Source organism: Phalangium opilio, unplaced genomic scaffold (genome assembly GCF_054372755.1).
Source record: "Phalangium opilio isolate 3A_F unplaced genomic scaffold, DU_Popi_V2 ptg000082l_1, whole genome shotgun sequence".
NCBI classification, from domain to species: Eukaryota; Metazoa; Arthropoda; class Arachnida; order Opiliones; family Phalangiidae; genus Phalangium; species Phalangium opilio.
The window spans coordinates 802098-822072 of record NW_028324189.1 but is presented as its reverse complement, the minus strand read 5'-3'; the positions used below and the strand labels follow the sequence as shown (position 1 = coordinate 822072).

Genomic DNA, 19975 nt, shown 5'->3' with positions numbered 1-19975 from the left:
AAGATAAGGTATGACTATGCCCCAGGTTGTTTGGTTAATCAAGAATTTGTAACTTTTTTGTCACAGAGCCAATAATTAGAGTTGGGTTAGGCATTAAGGGTTTTTATTTGTCAAGTTTAATTACTATCCCCTAAAGACTGAAGCAAAAAGAAAAAATGTCCCCAGACATTTCGGGTCTTTTTTTCTTTTTTTAGACTGTGTAATTAAGAGTTGCCTCAGTGTATTCGGCGACATTTTTTTCAGTCTTTTTCCATTGGATGAGCTCGGCTAAAATGCCTCGAAGCAAGAAGTTAGTTAGGTCGTGCTTTAACTGACCTCTTAATGTAGAAAGGAAACATATTCATCTTGTATACTATATACTTCTGAACTGACGTTATGTAGAGATAAAAAACCAGAAAGAAACTGTGCTCCATTTTACAAGGAGTAAAACTAAGGGACTTTACCATGCATCGTTATACCGAAGGTCATTAAGATGACCGACGATTAAAATAAAAATATATCCTGCTCTGCGATTAAATATTATGAAAGAGGTTGAAATAGTAATTTTCAGAAGCCCTTTTCCGAATTGACCACTAAGTTATTTTGAATCCTTTATGGTTTAGACCTTGAGGTCATAACGATAACGTCATGAATAACCAATTTTGACTAAACTTAGTAACTTAAATATCCTACTACATAAACATGAAAAAAAAATGAAATTTTTCTATTAAGGTTTTTCAAGCGAAGATTTTATTTTTACTTTCAGTGTCAAAAATCTCGAGTATTCCTGGTGACAACGTGTCAGCTGCCTCAAGTCGCTGCCAGGGGTTTCTCAACCACCTCCCCTGTAACGCCAATGAGGGACGGTAAGCTATAACATTTCCATAAGCACCGAAAATAGCTTAAATGTAACAACATCAACTCAAAGAGTCAAAGGCAGTCGTTCGTTTAAAAAAGGTTAACGTAATATTACATACGCGGTGGCGGCGACGGCAAAATGGTATCGCGTGATTCAATTTTACGTTTGACACGGGTCACGTTTTCGCCAAATGTTGTCACTTATATTTTAACACGTATTAAAGTGGTTTTCTTTTACGATTATTTCGTTGGTAAAAATGGTTTTCTTTCGGACAACTTGTAGAGGTGACTGTGGTCTACCAAAGAGGATTGCCTGTGATAACATTACCGCTGCCTTCGCGACGGGAGAAATGTCGTTTCACTTTAAGGCCAGTCAGTAGCACTGTAGGAAATTTTATAGCCGATGTACAGAGAGAAGATAGGGGAATTGATAGGATCATTGTAGAAACTACTGGTACGAAATGAATAATAACGTTTTTAATTCCAGTATCATATTTCTAATTCAGTTTATCGTTTGAACACGCAGACGGTGTTAGAATCGCGTCATCGACAAACATCGAGAGTCTAATGCAGGAAGATTTTCATCTTGTTATTAACAATTTAACTTATTTAGTTAGCCCACCCGAAACAGGTACCAAATAATTAGTTAACTTCGATTGGCAATATTTTAATTTCAACTTGAATCGTACGTAATTCAGGAAGAATTACTTCCGAAGAGTTACAAAAGTTATCGGACGTGAAAGCCCACGTTGCCAAATTGTTCGAAGTATTACAAGTAGGGGATTACCAATTGGAGCAGGAAAGACAACTCCATACCGAACTAGAAGAGTTAAAAAAGAAACTGGAACCGATGGAAAAGGTTCATTTCGACCCCCATTAATTCCGGAAGTGAAACAAAAACACCACAGGGGCGGGGGAGGTCACCTTCCTGGGGTTATTTCCCTCGCTCATGCATGCACTGCTCTGTTTGGCGTTGCATCTTCGCCCGAAGAGAAATAACCCAAGATGGCGACCTCCCGCCCCTGTGCGTTGGTTTCTCTGCAAGAATTCAATGGATTATGGTCTATTTCGATACTTTTTCGAAGAAATTGTGGTTTTTGTTTAGAAACGAGAGTCGTTGATGGAAGCGGCCAATAAGAGGACGACATACATGATATGGGTAGGCCTGACAATGATGGGTGTTCAGTTTGGCGTACTGGCTCGATTAACATGGTGGGAATACTCCTGGGATATTATGGAGCCAGTCACTTACTTCATTACATACGGAACAACGATGGCGATGTACGCCTACTACGTTCTCACTCGTCAGGTAAGTGACCACTAACCCAACCATAGATAGATAGGACCCTCTCTCGTGTTATTCATTCCGATTCTGTTGTCGATGCGTAGGAATATTATCTACCAGCCGTTAGGGATCGTCAATTCCTTTTTGCCTTTCACAAACGTGCCCAAAAAGGTGGTTTGAATGTCCAAGAATACAATCAATTAAAAGATGAAGTTGCGCGGGTTGAATCGGAATTAAAAAGATTAAGAGACCCGTTGCAACTGCATTTGCCAATCAAAGAGCTAAACCAAGACTGTAAATCGCAGTCTACAACAACGTAGCCTATTTTACAATCTCTAATTAATTAATTAATTAATGAAAAACAAACACGCAAAACAAAATGCTAAAATCATGGTTTGTCTTTTCTTTCTTTCTTTAAATTCTATAATTAATTTTAATTATTATAAATAATTAATAAACGTCGCCCCCTCCCCCTCTCCTATAATTAAATATTTTTCCGTATCTTTAAGGAATGTTTTTTACCGATATTCGGTAAAGGTTTAAACTGTATTATTATTATTATTATTATTATTATTATTATTTAAACCCCCGTTGTTATTTTGTTTTAATTACAAATATATATATAAATAGTTTACGAATTATGTCAATTAAATTAAAGTAATCCAGGGGTATTAGGAATTAAAAAAAACCGAATATGCGGCTCATAATTGTACAGATAAACAAATTTTATATAAACAAAAAGATTTTCGGCATTTTTTAATGCTACCTACGGTAAAAGCAGATATAATAACAATTAGAAAAGATATTAATTAGTCATCCAAGAACTTCAATTAAATTCAAAAATAGCTTCTCAGGGCTAGAATTGAAGAGCTTTATTTAATACTATCAAAAAAAAAAACATTTTCAGTGTAATTAAAAATCATTAATTTACGCCAATTTTCTACAAATTTTAGGCCTAGCGCGCGATATATACTAATTAACAACACTTAATTAATATATTATCTTTCCACCCCTTTTTAAAATCGCACCCTCCCTCCTACAATATCTAATTTATAATATTGGTCAGTACTTAAAAAAATCTTTTAATTACTAATTATTTCTTCCGAAACTTATAGTAATTAAGTTTCAAGAAGAGATTTACGCTACAAAAAGGAAAGTGCAATATTAATTCATTAAAATCTAATTAGTGGTGAATTTAATTAACTATTACACTAACTAATTTTTTATTTTTTTTTACTAACGCACAGTTTATTTATAAAAGCCAATTTTGAAAAACTTAATTATTTACAATTAAAAAAAAAATAAATGAAGGTTTCGAAAACTGTAGTTGATGTCCAATATTTTCAATCCTCGAATCTCATCGTAACTTAACCTAACCTAACCTAACTTTAAACCCAATAAACCAATCGTGTGCATCTATTAATTAAATTACGATAAAATATTTCCATAATTCCTATATATATATATTTGGGTATGTATTAAATTAAATTAACCTCGTTAGGTTAGGTTAAGTATAACTTTTAATTAGATATATAAGTACCCAATTAGTCAAGAGAAATATTGGACAATCGGCTATAATCGAATATAATAAACAAATTTATTCTTAACCAAACACACGCGTACACAAATAAATGATTATTCATGGGAAAAAAACGGAATTGTCTTCCTTGTAATAATCGTGTTAATTAGTCCTTAATCCACCTTATTCCCATTCGCGGGAAGTTAGGCTTATCTCGGAATTCGCGGAGAAATTCGTCTGTCGTCTGCTACAGTACATATTTTTGGCCTTTGTAGCAGACGACAGACGATTTTCTTCCCGAGATAAGCCTAACTTCCGGAGAATGGGAATAAGGTGTATTAAGGACTAATACACCTTATTCCCATTCTCCGGAAGTTAGGCTTATCTCGGAATTCGCGGAGAAATTCGTCTGTCGTCTGCTACAGTACATATTTTTGGCCTTTGTAGCAGACGACAGACGATTTTCTTCCCGAGATAAGCCTAACTTCCGGCGAATGGGAATAAGGTGTATTAGTCCTTAATACACCTTATTCCCATTCTCCGGAAGTTAGGCTTATCTCGGAATTCGCGGAGAAATTCGTCTGTCGTCTGCTACAGTACATATTTTTGGCCTTTATAGCAGACGACAGACGATTTTCTTCCCGAGATAAGCCTAACTTCCGGCGAATGGGAATAAGGGTGGATTAGTCATTAGTGTAAAATTTAAAACAACTTTTATTTCTTTAAGTTTCTACTAAAATGTGCCTTGTTATTTTGAGAGCAAGTGTACGATAGTGTAGTGTTCTTAACGCTTGTAATACGCATTTTAGGAAATTTAAGCTATAATGAGCTTTGTATTTATAAGTTATATAATATATTAAGAAAAATAGACTGTAGGCTTTAAATTTCATCAATTTTTAGTCAAATTAAAAAAATTTAAAAATTGATAGATAAAAATAAATTACACACGATAAAACGTAAACGTTGAGGCCAAAAGTATCAAATATTTAAAAACAAAATAACGACGTTAATTGATACTGAAAATATTGAGGCATATCTAAATAACAATGAAACAACAACAACAACCCAAACAACAATAACAACAACAAGAGAAAAAAACAAAATTGCAAAAATAATTAAACCTAATCTTCATTAATATATTCTTCAAAAAAAAAAAAAAATATCATCACCCCCTTTAAATTCCTCGTATCCTGTCTCTCTAAAAAAAAAAGGAATTAATAAAATTAAATTAAAAATAATTAAAAGGTATAATATATCTTCCATTTCTATACAAGTATTAGGCCAAAGTCTTTTGGAAAGTAATATTAAGACTCGGATCATTTTGAATGGATTGTATGTATAAAATATCTAAGAAAAAATTTAAATAAAAAAAAAAGTGTTACGTTTTTTCTTTAGAGATACTAACAATTAATAGGCCAGTTGGTCTATTTTTTTAATTTTATTTTATCTCGAAAAAAATAAAATATTTGTCGTTAATGTTTGGATGATATTAAGTTTCAATATAAATTAACGATTTCATTTGCTTGTTTTTAACCAATTTACCCATTTATAAATAACAATTAAATGGAATCGGTTTGTTAACTATATATAGTTAGCTTTTTTGAATCAATGCGAGAGGGCGTTTGAAAAATGTTTAAAAAAAAAAAAACCTAATATCTTGTTAAACCTTCGAAATGTTTTAAAGCCAAAATGCTAATAAAACTGTAATCTACCAACAAAATTACTTCATAAAGGTAACATTACTTATTTACTAATAAAATTATAAGAAAAAAAAAGTGTTTTTGTTGCGTTAGTAATAAGAAAAAAAAATATGTAATCGAATTTTCAAATTTGTTCGTGCTTCCGGACTCCGGAGCAATTGAACTTGGAGCTTGGATGAGATGTGAGACGGAGTAATAATATCCATACCTGCTATGTCGCCTCTGTACGGCCTTTTAGTTGGGCCGTACGGTACGAAAACCTCGACAATGCCCCCTGTGTCTAAAAATAGAAGCTAATTCATGAGAACTAGCTTCTATTTTTAAATGGATGAGGCAGCACTTAACAAATTCAATCACCTACTAAAGGTAGGAAGCGGTACTCTGAAAGACTCATTACCGCTCCATCTCAACTCTCTCCTCCAAGCTTGAAGCAGCCGTTAAAAAAATCCACCATTGCGATATCTAGTCAGAAATTTCAAGAAGGCGCTTGCGTGATCGAGTGCGCTATGATCACCGGAGCAAGTGCCCAATTGATTTAGAAAATTAATTTACTGGAGGTTAGAGTCGAGTCTAGACTTTGTCATTTTTATGTAAAAGAGTGTTAAAACTGAACCCACAAATGAAAACTGAAAGAACCAGGGGACCTCAGATGCTACGTAGTTTAAGATTCACTCTTTACTCGGTCTTCGCCAACTCTGACCTGCTCTGACCACGGCACAATGGGAGCGAAGTGCGCATTAAGTTACGCAACGGTTGGGTCTTTTGTTCAGTAACTTCATGGTGACAGCAACGTGTTTTATCGCAGATGAACGATTATGTGAGCACGGATACTTTAATCGGCAATTAAATTCGCGTAATAATTAAGTAGTTAATTTATTTGGGACTAAATTTGACCATTGCCTTATTCTCGAATTTATACAAATGGTCATTTAATGCCTGGCGGGTCTCGTATATAACCGAGGCTTAATAGAAACTTCAATTTAAGTTGCAACATCATTTCCTGAATGGATTCATTTCGCATATTTCCAGGTAATTATTATAAGCCATACTAGAGCTGTATTAAGTATTTTAATCTTAATGTACTTAAATAATATTTGCCTAAATGATAAATAATGAATTTCGCTATTTTAACGGGATGAAGTGAGGTTAGGTGACGTCACGTCACGGGTGAATTTTTAGGCCTTGGCATACGCATGCTAAATAAATTGCGAATCCTCGATTCCTCATTGAGATTAGGTTTAAAGAAATTTACAAACTTAATATTTATTGTATTTAATACTGTTAAGAGTTACAAAGAGTTATCTTTTTAATTTTATTCCAAAATGAATGAGATACGTTTAGTGGGACTTTGCAAATAGTGTTCTTAGCTGACTTCTACCATAGAAGTCCCAGCTACTTGTATATTTTCTAGCATTAGTGGAAGTTAACATGTCGTTACATGACATAATACTGCCAAGTCCCTATCATATAGGTGCCTAGGTGCAAATATAATCTTAACTATTTAGTACTAGCTTTCTTGGAGATTCATTTATAGGTGCATTAGCACGAATATTTTGATTTAGATTCTACTCCCGATTAATATATCACTATAACTATACTCTACCCATATATACATGGAATGCTAAAGTGCGAGAAATATAAGTAATAATTATAAAAGATAGATGTATTTGTAGTTGTGTGCTTGAACAGCATGATTTCTAATACCGTAAAATTTACCCGAAATGTGCAAAGTATATTAATATGAAAGGTTTTATAATATATATATTAACATTGTATATACTGATAAAAATTTATGCCAAAGGCACTGGCTGGTTATAAATTGTGCATTAAGACCGGTATAATAACATTTTTTACGCGCAGACGCGGACGTAGCTTATAAATAACAAAAAAGTACCTTATTATAACAAAGTAACGATGTTTAGCCGCGCCATAAAACATTGTGTGAACAATTTTGGTATATATATACCAAGTATATATAATATATATTCAATTCTTAAAAAACTAAACTAATATTAAGTTTCCATAACAAAAATATTGCATTGGTCAAAAAGATTCTAGACTCTGGTTCGACTGGGAACGCCCCCTTTAGTGGCTATTAGTTTAGGTAGAAAATCTATCAGGCTCGTATTGAGTATGAAGAATACTAATATTCCTAATATTATGTAACTGAAGAGTTGCTTGAGCCTCGAAGGTAGCCAGTAAACGGTGTAGTGAATGGTTCCATCTGGTTCTGTTGGGACAAAAAATAAGTTATAATATTGCATGAGAACAGTCTGTCGCTCAGGAATATATAAAAGTGGATACATAGAATTAGAGGTTACACTTGAACTGCTCAATTACCTATTAGAAGGGCACCGTATCCCATTTTTTCCGTGCCCATACGATAGGAGCAAGTGGGTACCATTATTTCGTGAACAAAACCATCACTGATGTTCAACTTGATCACTTTAAAATTTTCCGTGAATGCTTGTTGATATAATTTAAGTTCGATCAAAACTGGATCGACGCAAAAGTAATTTGACTGTGTCAAAATCGAAATTCACATGTTATAAATTATTATCAGTACTTGTGAATTATAGTGTACAGTACACTTACTGTGTGTTCGTGTCCTGACAGAATGAGATGAGGGAGTAATTCTTCCATGCTCTTAAATTAAATTGAAATTGTACGAATCGTTGGATATGATGAAAGTAGATCATGACGTGTTACTACTCACTTTTTTAGCTAAAGGTAGCATAGTTGGCATTAATGGAATGTGTGATAGGAGTAATCTAATGTTTTTTGAACGTGGAAAGGCTGTCTTGTACATTCTTCTCATTGTCATCACATTAACCTGTAAATAAATTTTGGGGATTTTAACTGAAGTGTGCCATACTGTGAAGTCATATCATATTTGGCCACCAGGGGGGGGGGCGAAAATTTAAGGTTAGATAGTAATAGAGAATATTTAATTGTTTTAGATGGTTTCAACGTACATCATTTATCAAACTAACGATAAAATTTGTGGGATATTCAACGTTGGTAAGGAACGCTTTCGAAATTTTAAAAAGGTACCGCGAGTAATCAACTAGAACTTCCATTGGGTGAGTAGTTACAATTTTTAGTTATCGCCGCAATTGCGCAGCGCCATCTACTATTAAGACCGCGAACTGGGGGTGTGCTCTCATCTGGAGAATCCCTTTAAAAATGCACCATTAATATGGTTTAGCACTTACTTTAAAAATTTCGAGGTACTTATACTGAATGTACCCATCTGGTCTGAAATAATTATCAAATCTGCGTACAAAACTGTTGATTGGATAAGATTGTTCCCCTCCAATATCATTATCACCGGGAACAAAGACCGCCTATTGGTTAAATTTACTCAAACACTTGTGTATATATTGATAAGATAACAATATATTACCGATGTTAGATTAGATGTATAGAATATATCAGTGAATCTTTCAAAATAACCATCAAATTCTAAGTCAGTCGCGCTCTCCCCTTCATCAAATATATCACCCAAAAATACTGAGAAGTCTGGTTTGAAGTGTTTGTGCGCCATAGAGTGTGTCTTGCGTATGAATCTAATGTGTTTTACATGATAATGTAACATAGGCTGGTGTTTATTATCAATGTTACATACCTATCCGCATCGCTACGGACTATACGTCCTAATACCCCAGGTAGGGTATTTTGATACCCAAGTAATTGGGGGTCAGCCGATACCAATATTCTTAAACCATCTTTGTTGGGGTCTCCTTTAATATTAGGCCAAAAAATAGGCCAAATACTGTAGACCATAATCTCCGTTGTGAATACCCATATTCCGATAATAGCTGCCGAGTATTTCAACTTCGTTCTTTGACGCGCAAAAGATAAGATTATGTTGTAACGATATCTTGGATTAGAAAATTAATCAAAAGTCGGGAAAATTGAGGATTCTTTTAAAATTGTTTAAAAGTAAACAATTAAGTTCATTTTGTACCTTATATTTTGTTTGAGCCCTTTTAGTAAATATTGGTGTATCGACATTATATTGGAATGTACGTGAAGTACTTATTCGCATTGTTTTACAATTACCGGCTACATTTTTGTCTGTTTAAGTGACATCGTACGTAAACAAACACACAACACCCAAATTTATTTACATCTGATGTTGCTTTTTAAAAGGGTGTGGTATTTACAAATAACCCGCATTCCGGCATTTTCCGGTAACCATGCAAACGGGGAAATATTATAATAATGCCAAGAATTTATCGATTTTTCAACGCCGAGAATGAACAACTTTCGCTTAAAAATCTCATAGGTGGCGATAAGAAAATATATATCTCTCTCTCTCTTATCCATATGTTTTTTGCCACTCTGGAAATATGTAAATTATTATACGGCTTTTAAATCGTAGTCTAAATACTTTAATTAATTAAGTGGGTTAAATTTAAGGATATGTTTCACTAATCAAGGGAGGTTTTTATTGATGTGAGTATTCTTGCAACCGAGGGTAAGACGTTGCAAGGTCTTATTATAATTTTATTGGGAGTAATATCTACGTTAAGCCTAGAAGATTTCATCATTATGTTGTTTTAGAAGGCATAACCTTGTAGATTACTATTGTAAGAAATCTCGTCTGATCTTGAAATGATTAGTTATTGGGTTTATATTTGATTATCTTGCTTTCGTATTGATTTGATTTAACGTGTAGGTAAAGGTAGTACATCTACGTAACGTTACCTGTATTTGCTTTCACGTTGTTTACTGTGAAAATTAGGGCATTGGGACTTATGTGAATTTTACGATGTATTATTTAGAACTGCTGTGACGTGTTTCGCTTTGAATTATGATTAAAGTATTCAGTAAAACGCGTGGGTGTTGAAGGTGAACTTGATAAATTTCAGATTGATTCTTCGGCATAAGTACTTTAGCGTGGTTCAGTTCCTTCACGAACTTTTTCCACCAAAATGCCGTCACCAGAAAATGGGATGTATATTGTGATGGGTGAAATGAGCGTCGTTGTGACTGCTATGAGAAGAGGCACTAGATGGTCCTCTCATACCAATCAAGTGAATAAATAATCTTGGGTGTTTGTTCTTAATTTTGGTGAAATAACTAAAATGCGCCCGTCATTTATTTAAGGACGAGGAACAAGACTCTCTTTTAAGAAATTTCACAAATTTACGGGAAATTTTAAATCATGTCAATCATTTGGATGATATTGAGCCAACAACGTTTTTGGCTCCATTTCTTGACGTAATTAGATCTCAGGATACAACTGGACCCGTGACTGGTTTTGCCCTATCATCAGTTAACAAATTTTTATCTTACGATCTAATTGGTGGGTAATTAGTTTCAAATACAAGCCGGTTACAACAAGCCTTAGAAGGTTTCAACAAACATTGCCAAACCATGAAGTTTTCCCATTTTGAGGATTAAATCATTTTGGCCATAATAGATGGCGTTACTGTCTCAGTGGGCGTATTTGAAACCATTAAAGGGACAGTAAACTGGGAGCGCTTGTAATTTTAAATAATTTTCACCTTGAGAGATGTAGCCACTATCGTAGTGGGCGTACCTGAAACCCTTAAAGGGACTAGGTACGTTTGTAATATAAATAATTTTCTCCCCGAGAGATGGCACCACTCTCGGTGGGCGTACCTGAAACCCTTAAAGGGACTAGGTACGTTTGTAATATAAATAATTTTCTCCCCGAGAGATGGCACCACTCTCGGTGGGCGTACCTGAAACCCTTAAAGGGACTAGGTACGTTTGTAATATAAATAATTTTCTCCCCGAGAGATGGCACCACTCTCGGTGGGCGTACCTGAAACCCTTAAAGGGACAGTAAACTGGGTGCGCTTGTAATTTAATTAGTTTTCTCCTTGAGAGATGGCGCCACTATCGTAATGGGCGTACCTGAAACCCTTAAAGGGACACTAAACTGCGTGCATTTGTAATATAAATAATTTTCTCCTTTAGAGATGGCACCACTTTCGTAGTGGGCGTATATGTTTAGACCCTTTGAAAGCTTCTTGTAAACGGCTTTGTCATAGAAATGGTGTTAGTATATTGTAAGTCTCATTCTGTTGACCTATTCAGGTCATAAAAGTGAAAACGCGCCTACCGCAGTTGAGAATATAGCGGACGCTGTAACTCACGCGAGATTTGTAGGCACTGATCCGGCTTCGGATGAAGTTGTTTTAATGAAAATCTTACAAGTTTTGAGAACTTTACTGCTTACACAACCTGGAACTTTGCTTACCAATGATTCTGTTTGCGAGATTATGCAGTCGTGTTTTCGAATTTGTTTTGAAATTAGATTAAGCGGTAGGTTTATTGGGATGACGTAGCCACGTACATTTCGGCACCGTTTTGATAATATTATATAAAAATTTAAAGAATTACTACGCAAATCGGCTGAACACGCCGTTGTTGATATGGTTCAACTCCTATTTTGCCGGTTGCCAACGTTTTCTGAGGATTTGAAATACATTTCTTTTAGAAAAGTAATATTTCAGTGCGATATAAAATCTGATGTTAGCGGATTTAGTACAATTTTAAATTAATTAGTTTAAGATGAAAGCCGGTGGAATGGAAACAGGCAAATCGTCTCGTAAAAAGAGATCTCCCCGTACCAAACATAAAAAAATCGTTGATTCGTCAAAAACGGATGTTCCTACAATTCCTACGCCACCACCGTCGATTGTCGCAAGCCCGGATGACAGTATAAGAGATAGTGATCAAATTGAAATTAGCGTACCCCTTTCCAATGATGCTAGTCTCGAACAGTCCGAGAATTCCAGGGAACCAAGCGAGGTTCGTACTGTCGAGTTGGACAGTTCCTCTAACGCTGAACAACCGGAATCAGTCTCACTGCATTTGGCTTTAACTGATAATTTTACCAGCGTATGTGTATATTATTTATCACGAAGATTTGATGGGGTTGTAATTAAAAGTGCTTGGTCTCGCGATAGAATGAGACTCAATTAGAAACGCCCTCATCTCTGACGTCACTGACTGAATTGAACGAGAGAGATCAAGGGGATGAAAATCCCTCCCTTGTAAGATTATCTTTACATTAAGATCCAGGTTGGACAAGTATCTTTCTATAATCATCTGTGCCGATTTTATTTTGGGCTTTTGCAACGATCATCTGTGCCGATTTTATTTTGGGCTTTTGCAACGATCATCTGTGCCGATTTTTGTTTTGGGCTTTTGCAACGATCATCTGTGCCGATTTTTGTTCTGGGCTTTTGCAATGATCATCTGTGCCGATTTTTGTTTTGGGCTTTTGCAATGATCATCTGTGCCGACTTTTGTTTTGGGCTTTTGCAATGATCATCTGTGCCGATTTTTGTTTTGGGCTTTTGCAATGATCATCTGTGCCGATTTTTGTTTTGGGCTTTTGCAATGATCATCTGTGCCGATTTTTGCTTTGGGCTTTTGAAATGATCATCTGTGCCGATTTTTGCTTTGGGCTTTTGAAATGATCATCTGTGCCGATTTTTGCTTTGGGCTTTTGAAATGATCATCTGTGCCGATTTTTGCTTTGGGCTTTTGAAATGATCATCTGTGCCGATTTTGTTTTGGGCTTTTTGCAATGATCATCTGTGCCGATTTTGTTTTGCATGTTACCATAAATCACCTGTTGTAGTTGTGTGTTGCACTTTTTAGTAAATATCCGTTGTTGTGGTGTGGTGTTGCACGTTTTCCTCAAATTTTTTTGTCGCGATGGTATTGCGCACTTTTGGAAAATCATCTACCGCAATTCTCTTTCCAATTTCATGACGCTGCGTGTCCAGCCTGGATCCCGTTAATAATCCAACTCGTACGCTTCTAATATCAATTTTGATTTTTAATAAAAAAAAAAGGAGAAACGATGGGATGGAATATATGGTAGTCAAGAATTTGGTAGTTCCTTAACGGTGGACGAAGTTGATCCAACAACTGTTTCAGTCGGAGATCTTTCAAGTCTTTCCAGTGAAAAAGAAGGTGACTACATTAACCCTAGAGGGGTCAGGTTCACTGCTCAGCAGCTACCTAAAGAAGGTGCTTTTAAAACACTTTCTTCTCTTTTAAAAGCGCTTCAAAATAGCGCTTTGCTTCTTTCTTTATCATTTTCTCCGCGAGTTTCTTACATTAAGCGCATAAGTTACGGGATTTCATTCGAGTTAAGAATACACTTATTAATTAATGTAGGTGTCGGACCACTTGTTCCGTATGGTCTACCTTGCGTACGGGAACTCTTCCGGTTCCTCGTTACCTTAATAAACCCGTTAGATAGTCAGAATAACGAAGTTATGATGCAGATTGGTCTGAGTTTATTAACGGTGGCTCTCGAATCTGGTGCCGATAGTATTGGCAATTATAATTGCCTAATGGTTTTGGTTAAAGATGAATTGTGTAGAAATTTGTTCTCAGTAAGTTAAAAAAACTCCCCCACTTCATTTGGTGGTCAGCAAGGTCAAGTTACTATGTTTGTGGTTTTAGCTGTTGAATTCTGACCGTATGGCCATTTTTGGGGCAGCCCAAAGAGTTTGTTTCCTATTATTCGAGTCTTTGAGGACTCATTTGAAGTTTCAACTTGAGGTAAAGGTTTTGAACCTCGTTAAGTCTGAATTGAATTAAATTTAATTCAATTAAATTTTAATTAGACTTATATGACCAAATTAATGGATATAATTATATCGGAAGCGCCTCGAATATCGTACGAACATCGCGAAATTGCTTTAGACTCTATTGTACAATTATGGTGTATACCTGGTCTTGTTACTGAACTATACTTGAACTACGACTGTGATTTGTACTGTTCAAATTTGTTTGAGGATCTAACCAAATTACTTTCAAAGGTTTGAGAAATTTAAAATAGAATCAAAATGGCTCTTGAACGATAATTTAATGTTTTACCGCGTCTAGAACGCGTTCCCCGTCTCCGGACTCTTCAACACGCATTTGCTATCACTAGACGCGTTACTTACCGTCGTTGATAGCATCGAAGCCCATTGTCATTATAGAATACTAAGTGAAAGTCAAATTGGTAAAGATGACGAAGAAAAAGTCATTGATGAGAAAGGGAATGCAAATGATATCAAAGATGTTGATGATAATAAACCAGTCTTAACTTTGGCCGCGTCTGGCTTCATTATGAATGCAAATTTATCCATACAAGAACCGGAAGTAAATAATTCCAACGGGAAAGGCGATAAAAAGGTTCCGCAGATAAAACCGAATCGTATGAAAGTGTCTAATTCACTTCCGACACACGAGGAAATTATGGCTATTAAACATAAAAAGAAGCTACTGGCCACTGGAACCGAGCATTTTAACAGCAAACCAGTTAAGGGTATCGCGTTCCTGCAAGAACACGGGTTACTGAAAGATCCGTTAGACGCGCAAGAAGTTGGGTCGTTCTTGAGAGATAATCCTAGACTGGAGAAGAAAATGATTGGAGAATACATAAGTAATAGGAAAAACCTCAAAGTTCTCGAAGCATTTGTCAAGTAAGAAGGTTCCACCGTCTTTAATTACAATTATGCTAAAATTAAATGGGATTTTAGTTCATTTTCGTTTGATGATACGCGTATTGATGAAGCGCTTCGTATGTACTTGGAGTCGTTTCGACTACCAGGGGAGGCTCCGTTAATTTCTCTGTTATTAGAACATTTTGCCGAACATTGGCATGTATGTTTGTTTATTGCAATTTTAACTTGCTTTTTGTCTTTTGTTGGGATATACTAAGCAATCAATGTATTGCAGAAAAGTAACGGTGAACCGTTCGCTAATAGCGACGCGGCTTTTACCTTGGCCTATGCCGTAATAATGTTAAATGTCGATCAACATAACCATAATGTGAAACGTCAAAACATTCCCATGACCATTGAGGAATTTAAAAAGAATTTAAAGAAAGTTAACGGGAATAAGGATTTTGAGGAAGAGATGTTGGAAGAAATATATATTTCTATTAAGTAATATAACAAATGTGTGATTTTCTCTTACGATATGATGTAATATTGTTTCGTTTTTACAAAGAGGTGAAGAGATAGTTATGCCTGCGGAGCAGGTTGGGTTGGTTAAGGAAAATTACCTCTGGAAGGTATGTTTTGAATGTTCCGTGGACTTAGTGCAGGGAGCCCAGTTGTCCTACATTTTTGGTGTTATTTTGGGACCGTTTTTCGCACTTGTTCGTTAATTAGAAGAGGATTAGTTGGTTATAGTTTAAAATCCTATGAAGCAGACTCTTTTTTTTGACTGGGCTTCCTCTTAGTGTGATTACGTAGTATCCAATTGTTAATTTAACACTACGTTGAAATGAAGGTATTATTGAGAAGAGGAAGTAGCAAAGAAGGCCAATTTTCTCACGCCCCTAATGGTCTATTTGACCACGATCTCTTCTCATTATCATGGGGTCCAACTGTCGCGGCCTTATCCTACGTTTTCGATAAAACCTCAGATGGATTAATAATCCAAAAATCCATCGCTGGATTTAGAAAATGCGCTATGATATCGGCGCATTACGGAATGAGCGACGTTTTTGACTATCTTGTCATATCTTTGTGCAAATACACGGCGTTGAGTGCTAGTGAGGTACAGGAGAATCTACCAGTTGCATTTGGTTCCAACAGTAAAGCGCAGTTAGCTGCTAGTACGGTTTTTAATTTGGCACACCGACACGGTGACATCCTTAGAGAGGGTTGGAAAAATTTGTTGGATTGCGTCTTGCAGTTGTTTAAGGCTAAACTTTTACCGAAAGTTATGGTTGAAGTACGTTTACTTGGCCATGTTTATAAGGTTAAGTGAGTTTTATTATAAAGTCGCTTCAACCGTAGGCGGAGGATTTCATTGCTCCCAATGGAGTTGTTTCACTAATACGAGAAGACATTCCAGTCATGCCTAGAATTGAATCGGGGCTTCTTAGTTCGTTTTATTCCTATATTACTCTGACTTCCGACTCTCAAGTCACTAAGTCACCGACGGTTGAGGAAGAGGCCATGAAAGAAGCCGCTACTATCTGTATCTTAGATTGTCACCCGGAACAATTGATAACTGAGAGTAAATTCCTAAGAATTGATTCGTTACAAGAAATGATGAAGGTATAGACGTCTTGATTTTGGGTAATTGAATTCGCGGATGAATACAATACCCCGGTGTGTATTTTTAGGCACTTATCTATCAGAGTCAGGGCCCGGATAGTACCAATTCGTTAAGTGGAACATTTGACGAGGATTCGACTGTGTTTATGCTAGAGTTACTAGTGTCTCTTGTTCTACAAAACAGGTACAACCGTTGATTATTAAACGGTGGTTTGAGTTATGAGCGTATTTGAATTTAAAGGGATCGTATAAACTTCATATGGCCGGCTGTACAAGATCATTTATATAGTTTAATGATGACGGCCGCCAATAAGGACTTCTTTTACTTATTGGAAAGAGCGGTTATTGGCTTACTTCGGATATGCATTCGTATGATGAGAAAGGAAGAAATGGGCGCCCAAGTATTACAATCCCTCAGAATGTTGCTTCATCTTAAAGCCAGCATCTTACACCAAGTCTCGCGTCAAGTTTCCTTCGCCATTTACGAACTACTGCGAACGAGCGCCGCTAATATCCACGCGTCATCCGATTGGATTACCATCTTTACCTTAATTGAATCAGTCGGAGCCGGAGCCAAACCTCCGGAAAGTTACTGTATTCAACAAGTCTCTAATAACGCCATCGATGACACCGCGTCTGACCCTGGTGCCCAGTCGGACAGCGAATTAAGCGTGGGCAGAAATACGTTAGATTCCGGACAAGGTTCGGACAGAGGATATACTTCGGACGGAGAGCTTTACGAAGCGTCAAATACGAGTCCCAGTCATCAACCGACAAGATTTCATCGCGGTCATAGAGGAAGTTTGGATAGTGTAAGCAGCAATAGTGGTTGGATTTTGGTATGATAATCTAACTTGTCATATCTAATGTTTTTGGTACGTATCATGATTTGTACGTGCGTACCCTGGTTTTAGGTTGGAAAGGAAGGCGATATTGAAGGGATACAATTTAAGCCCTTACCAGTTAACCAATTTAATATCATACTCGAGTTGGAGTTGCAAGCGCATGATCCGTGTTCTTTCGTTAAATGTTGCGAATCGCTGGCGTTTTTAGTTAGGGACGTCGCGCATATTACTCCGCATAACTTTGAAAGTTGCGTGCATTGTATTCGAACCTTTGTGGAAGCCAGTTTAGACGGAGGTATGAATGGCATTGTTGTACCATTTCCGGTTGTCTTGACGCCCATTTTGTAGGTTTCAACGTCAACAACAAGAACTTGAAGGCGTCCAAAGAGTTAAAGGAAAAGAAAAGCCCTAGGCTTGCCACTAAAAAAAGGGATAATCAGACCAGAGCTACTAATAGGCAATCTCGGATGAGTCCCAGTCATAATTTTCAAGGCTACGAAGCCGATGATGAGGATAGAATGGAGAAATTACCATCAGGGTATCAGGAGGGATCGATACAGTTATTAGATTTGATGCATACATTGCATACTAGAGCTTCTTCCATATTTAAGTCCTGGGCTAGTGAGGACGAAGATATTCAAAAGGGACAGAATCTCTGGGCTAATTGTTGGTGTCCTTTACTTCAAGGTATTGTTTGTTTCATTTGTTCAAGACTTAACCATCGCTTCCGGTGCCATGTTGTCCAGTTTAGACTGATTTGAGTAGAAGTGTAAGATACTGGTCCATAACAATCTGGCACTGAGTTGTTGCATGGGGATGAATTGTGTGGTCCACAATGTCCTTTCCTCCATTACTTCCTGTAGGTATCGCGAGACTTTGTTGTGATAAACGTAGAAACGTCCGCACATCTGCGTTGACGTACTTGCAAAGGGCTTTGTTGGTTCATGACCTCCAAGCCCTATCCGCTATGGAATGGGAGGCTTGTTTCAATCAAGTACTCTTTCCATTATTAGCAAAATTACTAGAACCAATTAACTTCCAAGACCCAAGTGGTATGGAAGAGACGCGTGTTAGGGGTGCGACTCTCCTATGCAAGGTAATTAATTAGTTAAATCCCCTTTTTCTTACGATGAATGCATATAAATTGCTACCATAACACTCTGAAAGGTGTTTCTACAACATCTAAATCCCCTGTTGACATTGTCAACATTCACCGCATTATGGTTGACCATCCTGGATTTTATGGATAAGTACATGCATGCCGAGAAAGGCGACCTTTTGGTACGATTAAAAAAATAAATTTAATCGATTATTAATTATCCGATCTGATTGGTAATTAAATTGTTAGAAGGAAGCCATTCCAGAATTACTAAAAAATATGTTACTTGTAATGGAAACTGCCGGAATAATTCACCATCCCGATGATGGTGCCAGTGTTGAGGATCAACAATTATGGCATATTACTTGGGATCGTATTGATTCCTTTCTACCAAAGTTAAAGGATGAGTTATTCAAACCGGTTTCTAATAGCCAACAACCGGAAATCGCCTCTAAAATTGACGTGGTATCTCCGACACTTCCTAATGTCGCTGCTGCTACACCGGAACCAATTTTACAATCAAGTGGTGGTGATTACGTCTTGCAAATGCCCTATGAGGACGCGGCTCAACCTGAAGTACCCGATAAGGTTAATTCCCCACCACAACGACCATCATCCCCGCTACCACCGATCGTCTCCTCGTATCAACATCTACCAGTGTCCTTAAGTAGCGTCAATTCATCTCCTGGTAATCCAATTACTTCGACATCCGTTACCGGATCACCTTCCGTTATTCTACACCCTCCAATGGCACCTCAGGGTACTGGTATGGTACCTTCGTGGCAGTATCAACAAAGATCTCCTGGATCAGTACCTCTCTTTATCGATCCTTCTATTGTCAGACCGAATTCGCCTGTGCCAATTTTCACTCAGGTACCGTAGAATTGAAATCCTTTGCTTTTGGGTTTTGGGTTCTTGGTTTTTGGGTACTGGCATGTGGAACATGATGTTTCTTGGGCGTAGTACTTGTTCCAATTTTTTGAAAAGGTAAAATTTTCGGTGTTTGTTTGTTTTTTTGTTTGTAGATACCACCTGTTACCGGTCCCAGACCAACGGGACCAAGGTAATAAATAAACGAAATAAAATCTTGGAAATTAATGTGTTAATTTACTATTTCCTTTCCTACGAAATTAAAAGTGATTAATCGCCTACGATTTTAACTAGTCAGGCGAGGGATAAACTGTTAATTTTAAATCTAATCTAACGAAATGTAAAATTCCAGTTTAAACATAAACATAATTATAATTATTATTCGTTAAGAAAATTAAGGTAACTTTGATGTAAATGTTTCGTACGTCTTTAAAGTAAAAGATAATCAAATTATTATACATATTATTAAATTTTAATCTTATCTGTATTTCTATATAAAACAAAAATATTAAATTTATTTCTATTTATAATTATTTATACTCTGTGATTTTATTTATTTATTTATTTATGGAACGTGAGCGCTGCTCAGATTTTCCTGATTTGGAAGCATACTCTGATTTTGTGTATTTGCTTATAATAACCCGTAGCGAAACTGAACTGATTTGCCTTGTTTACTTTTAACCAAATTTCTTAACCAACTTTTTCTGAAAAACTCGCGTCATTTCATTTCACTATACTGAAGCTTAATTTAATT

General features: G+C 36.4%; 3 protein-coding genes across 10 annotated transcripts in view; 2 read left to right on the top strand and 1 right to left on the bottom strand.

The window, feature by feature from the left end:
* MCU (mitochondrial calcium uniporter) overlaps positions 1-5271 on the top strand; it is a 47913-nt gene extending 42642 nt beyond the window's left edge. For both annotated transcript variants that reach the window (XM_089847313.1, XM_089847312.1), the window contains exons 3-8: positions 746-845; positions 1121-1291; positions 1364-1468; positions 1536-1696; positions 1943-2146; positions 2227-5271. In XM_089847313.1, coding sequence (XP_089703439.1) covers positions 746-845; positions 1121-1291; positions 1364-1468; positions 1536-1696; positions 1943-2146; positions 2227-2442 — 957 coding nt within the window. In that variant the 3' untranslated portion in view covers positions 2443-5271. The remainder of the gene's footprint in view (positions 1-745; positions 846-1120; positions 1292-1363; positions 1469-1535; positions 1697-1942; positions 2147-2226) is intronic.
* Positions 5272-6122: 851 nt separating this feature from the next.
* Positions 6123-19758, top strand: garz (Sec7 domain-containing protein garz). Of its 6 annotated transcripts, none has more exons than XM_089847293.1 (26): positions 6123-6370; positions 8302-8362; positions 10219-10383; positions 10457-10655; positions 11417-11644; positions 11717-11823; positions 11888-12223; positions 12292-12378; positions 13189-13366; positions 13517-13737; positions 13808-13906; positions 13972-14166; positions 14234-14817; positions 14875-14998; positions 15074-15282; positions 15347-15410; positions 15632-16078; positions 16144-16407; positions 16476-16591; positions 16649-17246; positions 17322-17547; positions 17601-17939; positions 18116-18348; positions 18420-18533; positions 18601-19224; positions 19377-19758. In XM_089847293.1, exons 3-26 carry the CDS (start codon positions 10282-10284, stop codon positions 19416-19418), a joined length of 5736 nt encoding a protein of 1911 aa, XP_089703419.1. In that variant the 5' UTR covers positions 6123-6370; positions 8302-8362; positions 10219-10281; the 3' UTR covers positions 19419-19758. The 6 variants fall into 6 exon arrangements, with proteins under 6 accessions (XP_089703419.1, XP_089703417.1, XP_089703420.1 ...); XM_089847291.1 differs by having other exon boundaries at positions 8302-8424; XM_089847294.1 differs by lacking the exons at positions 6123-6370; positions 8302-8362 and adding an exon at positions 9655-9802 and having other exon boundaries at positions 16649-17219.
* On the bottom strand, positions 6598-9501 carry Mppe (Metallophosphoesterase). 2 transcript variants are annotated; one of them, XM_089847310.1, is made up of 8 exons: positions 9312-9501; positions 8970-9224; positions 8748-8910; positions 8557-8688; positions 8058-8174; positions 7937-7987; positions 7682-7862; positions 6598-7571 (listed from the first exon to the last, which is right to left on the bottom strand). In XM_089847310.1, exons 1-8 carry the CDS (start codon positions 9356-9358, stop codon positions 7396-7398), a joined length of 1122 nt encoding a protein of 373 aa, XP_089703436.1. In that variant the 5' UTR covers positions 9359-9501; the 3' UTR covers positions 6598-7395. The 2 variants fall into 2 exon arrangements, with proteins under 2 accessions (XP_089703436.1, XP_089703437.1); XM_089847311.1 differs by having other exon boundaries at positions 8970-9185.
* Positions 19759-19975: the final 217 nt, after the last annotated feature.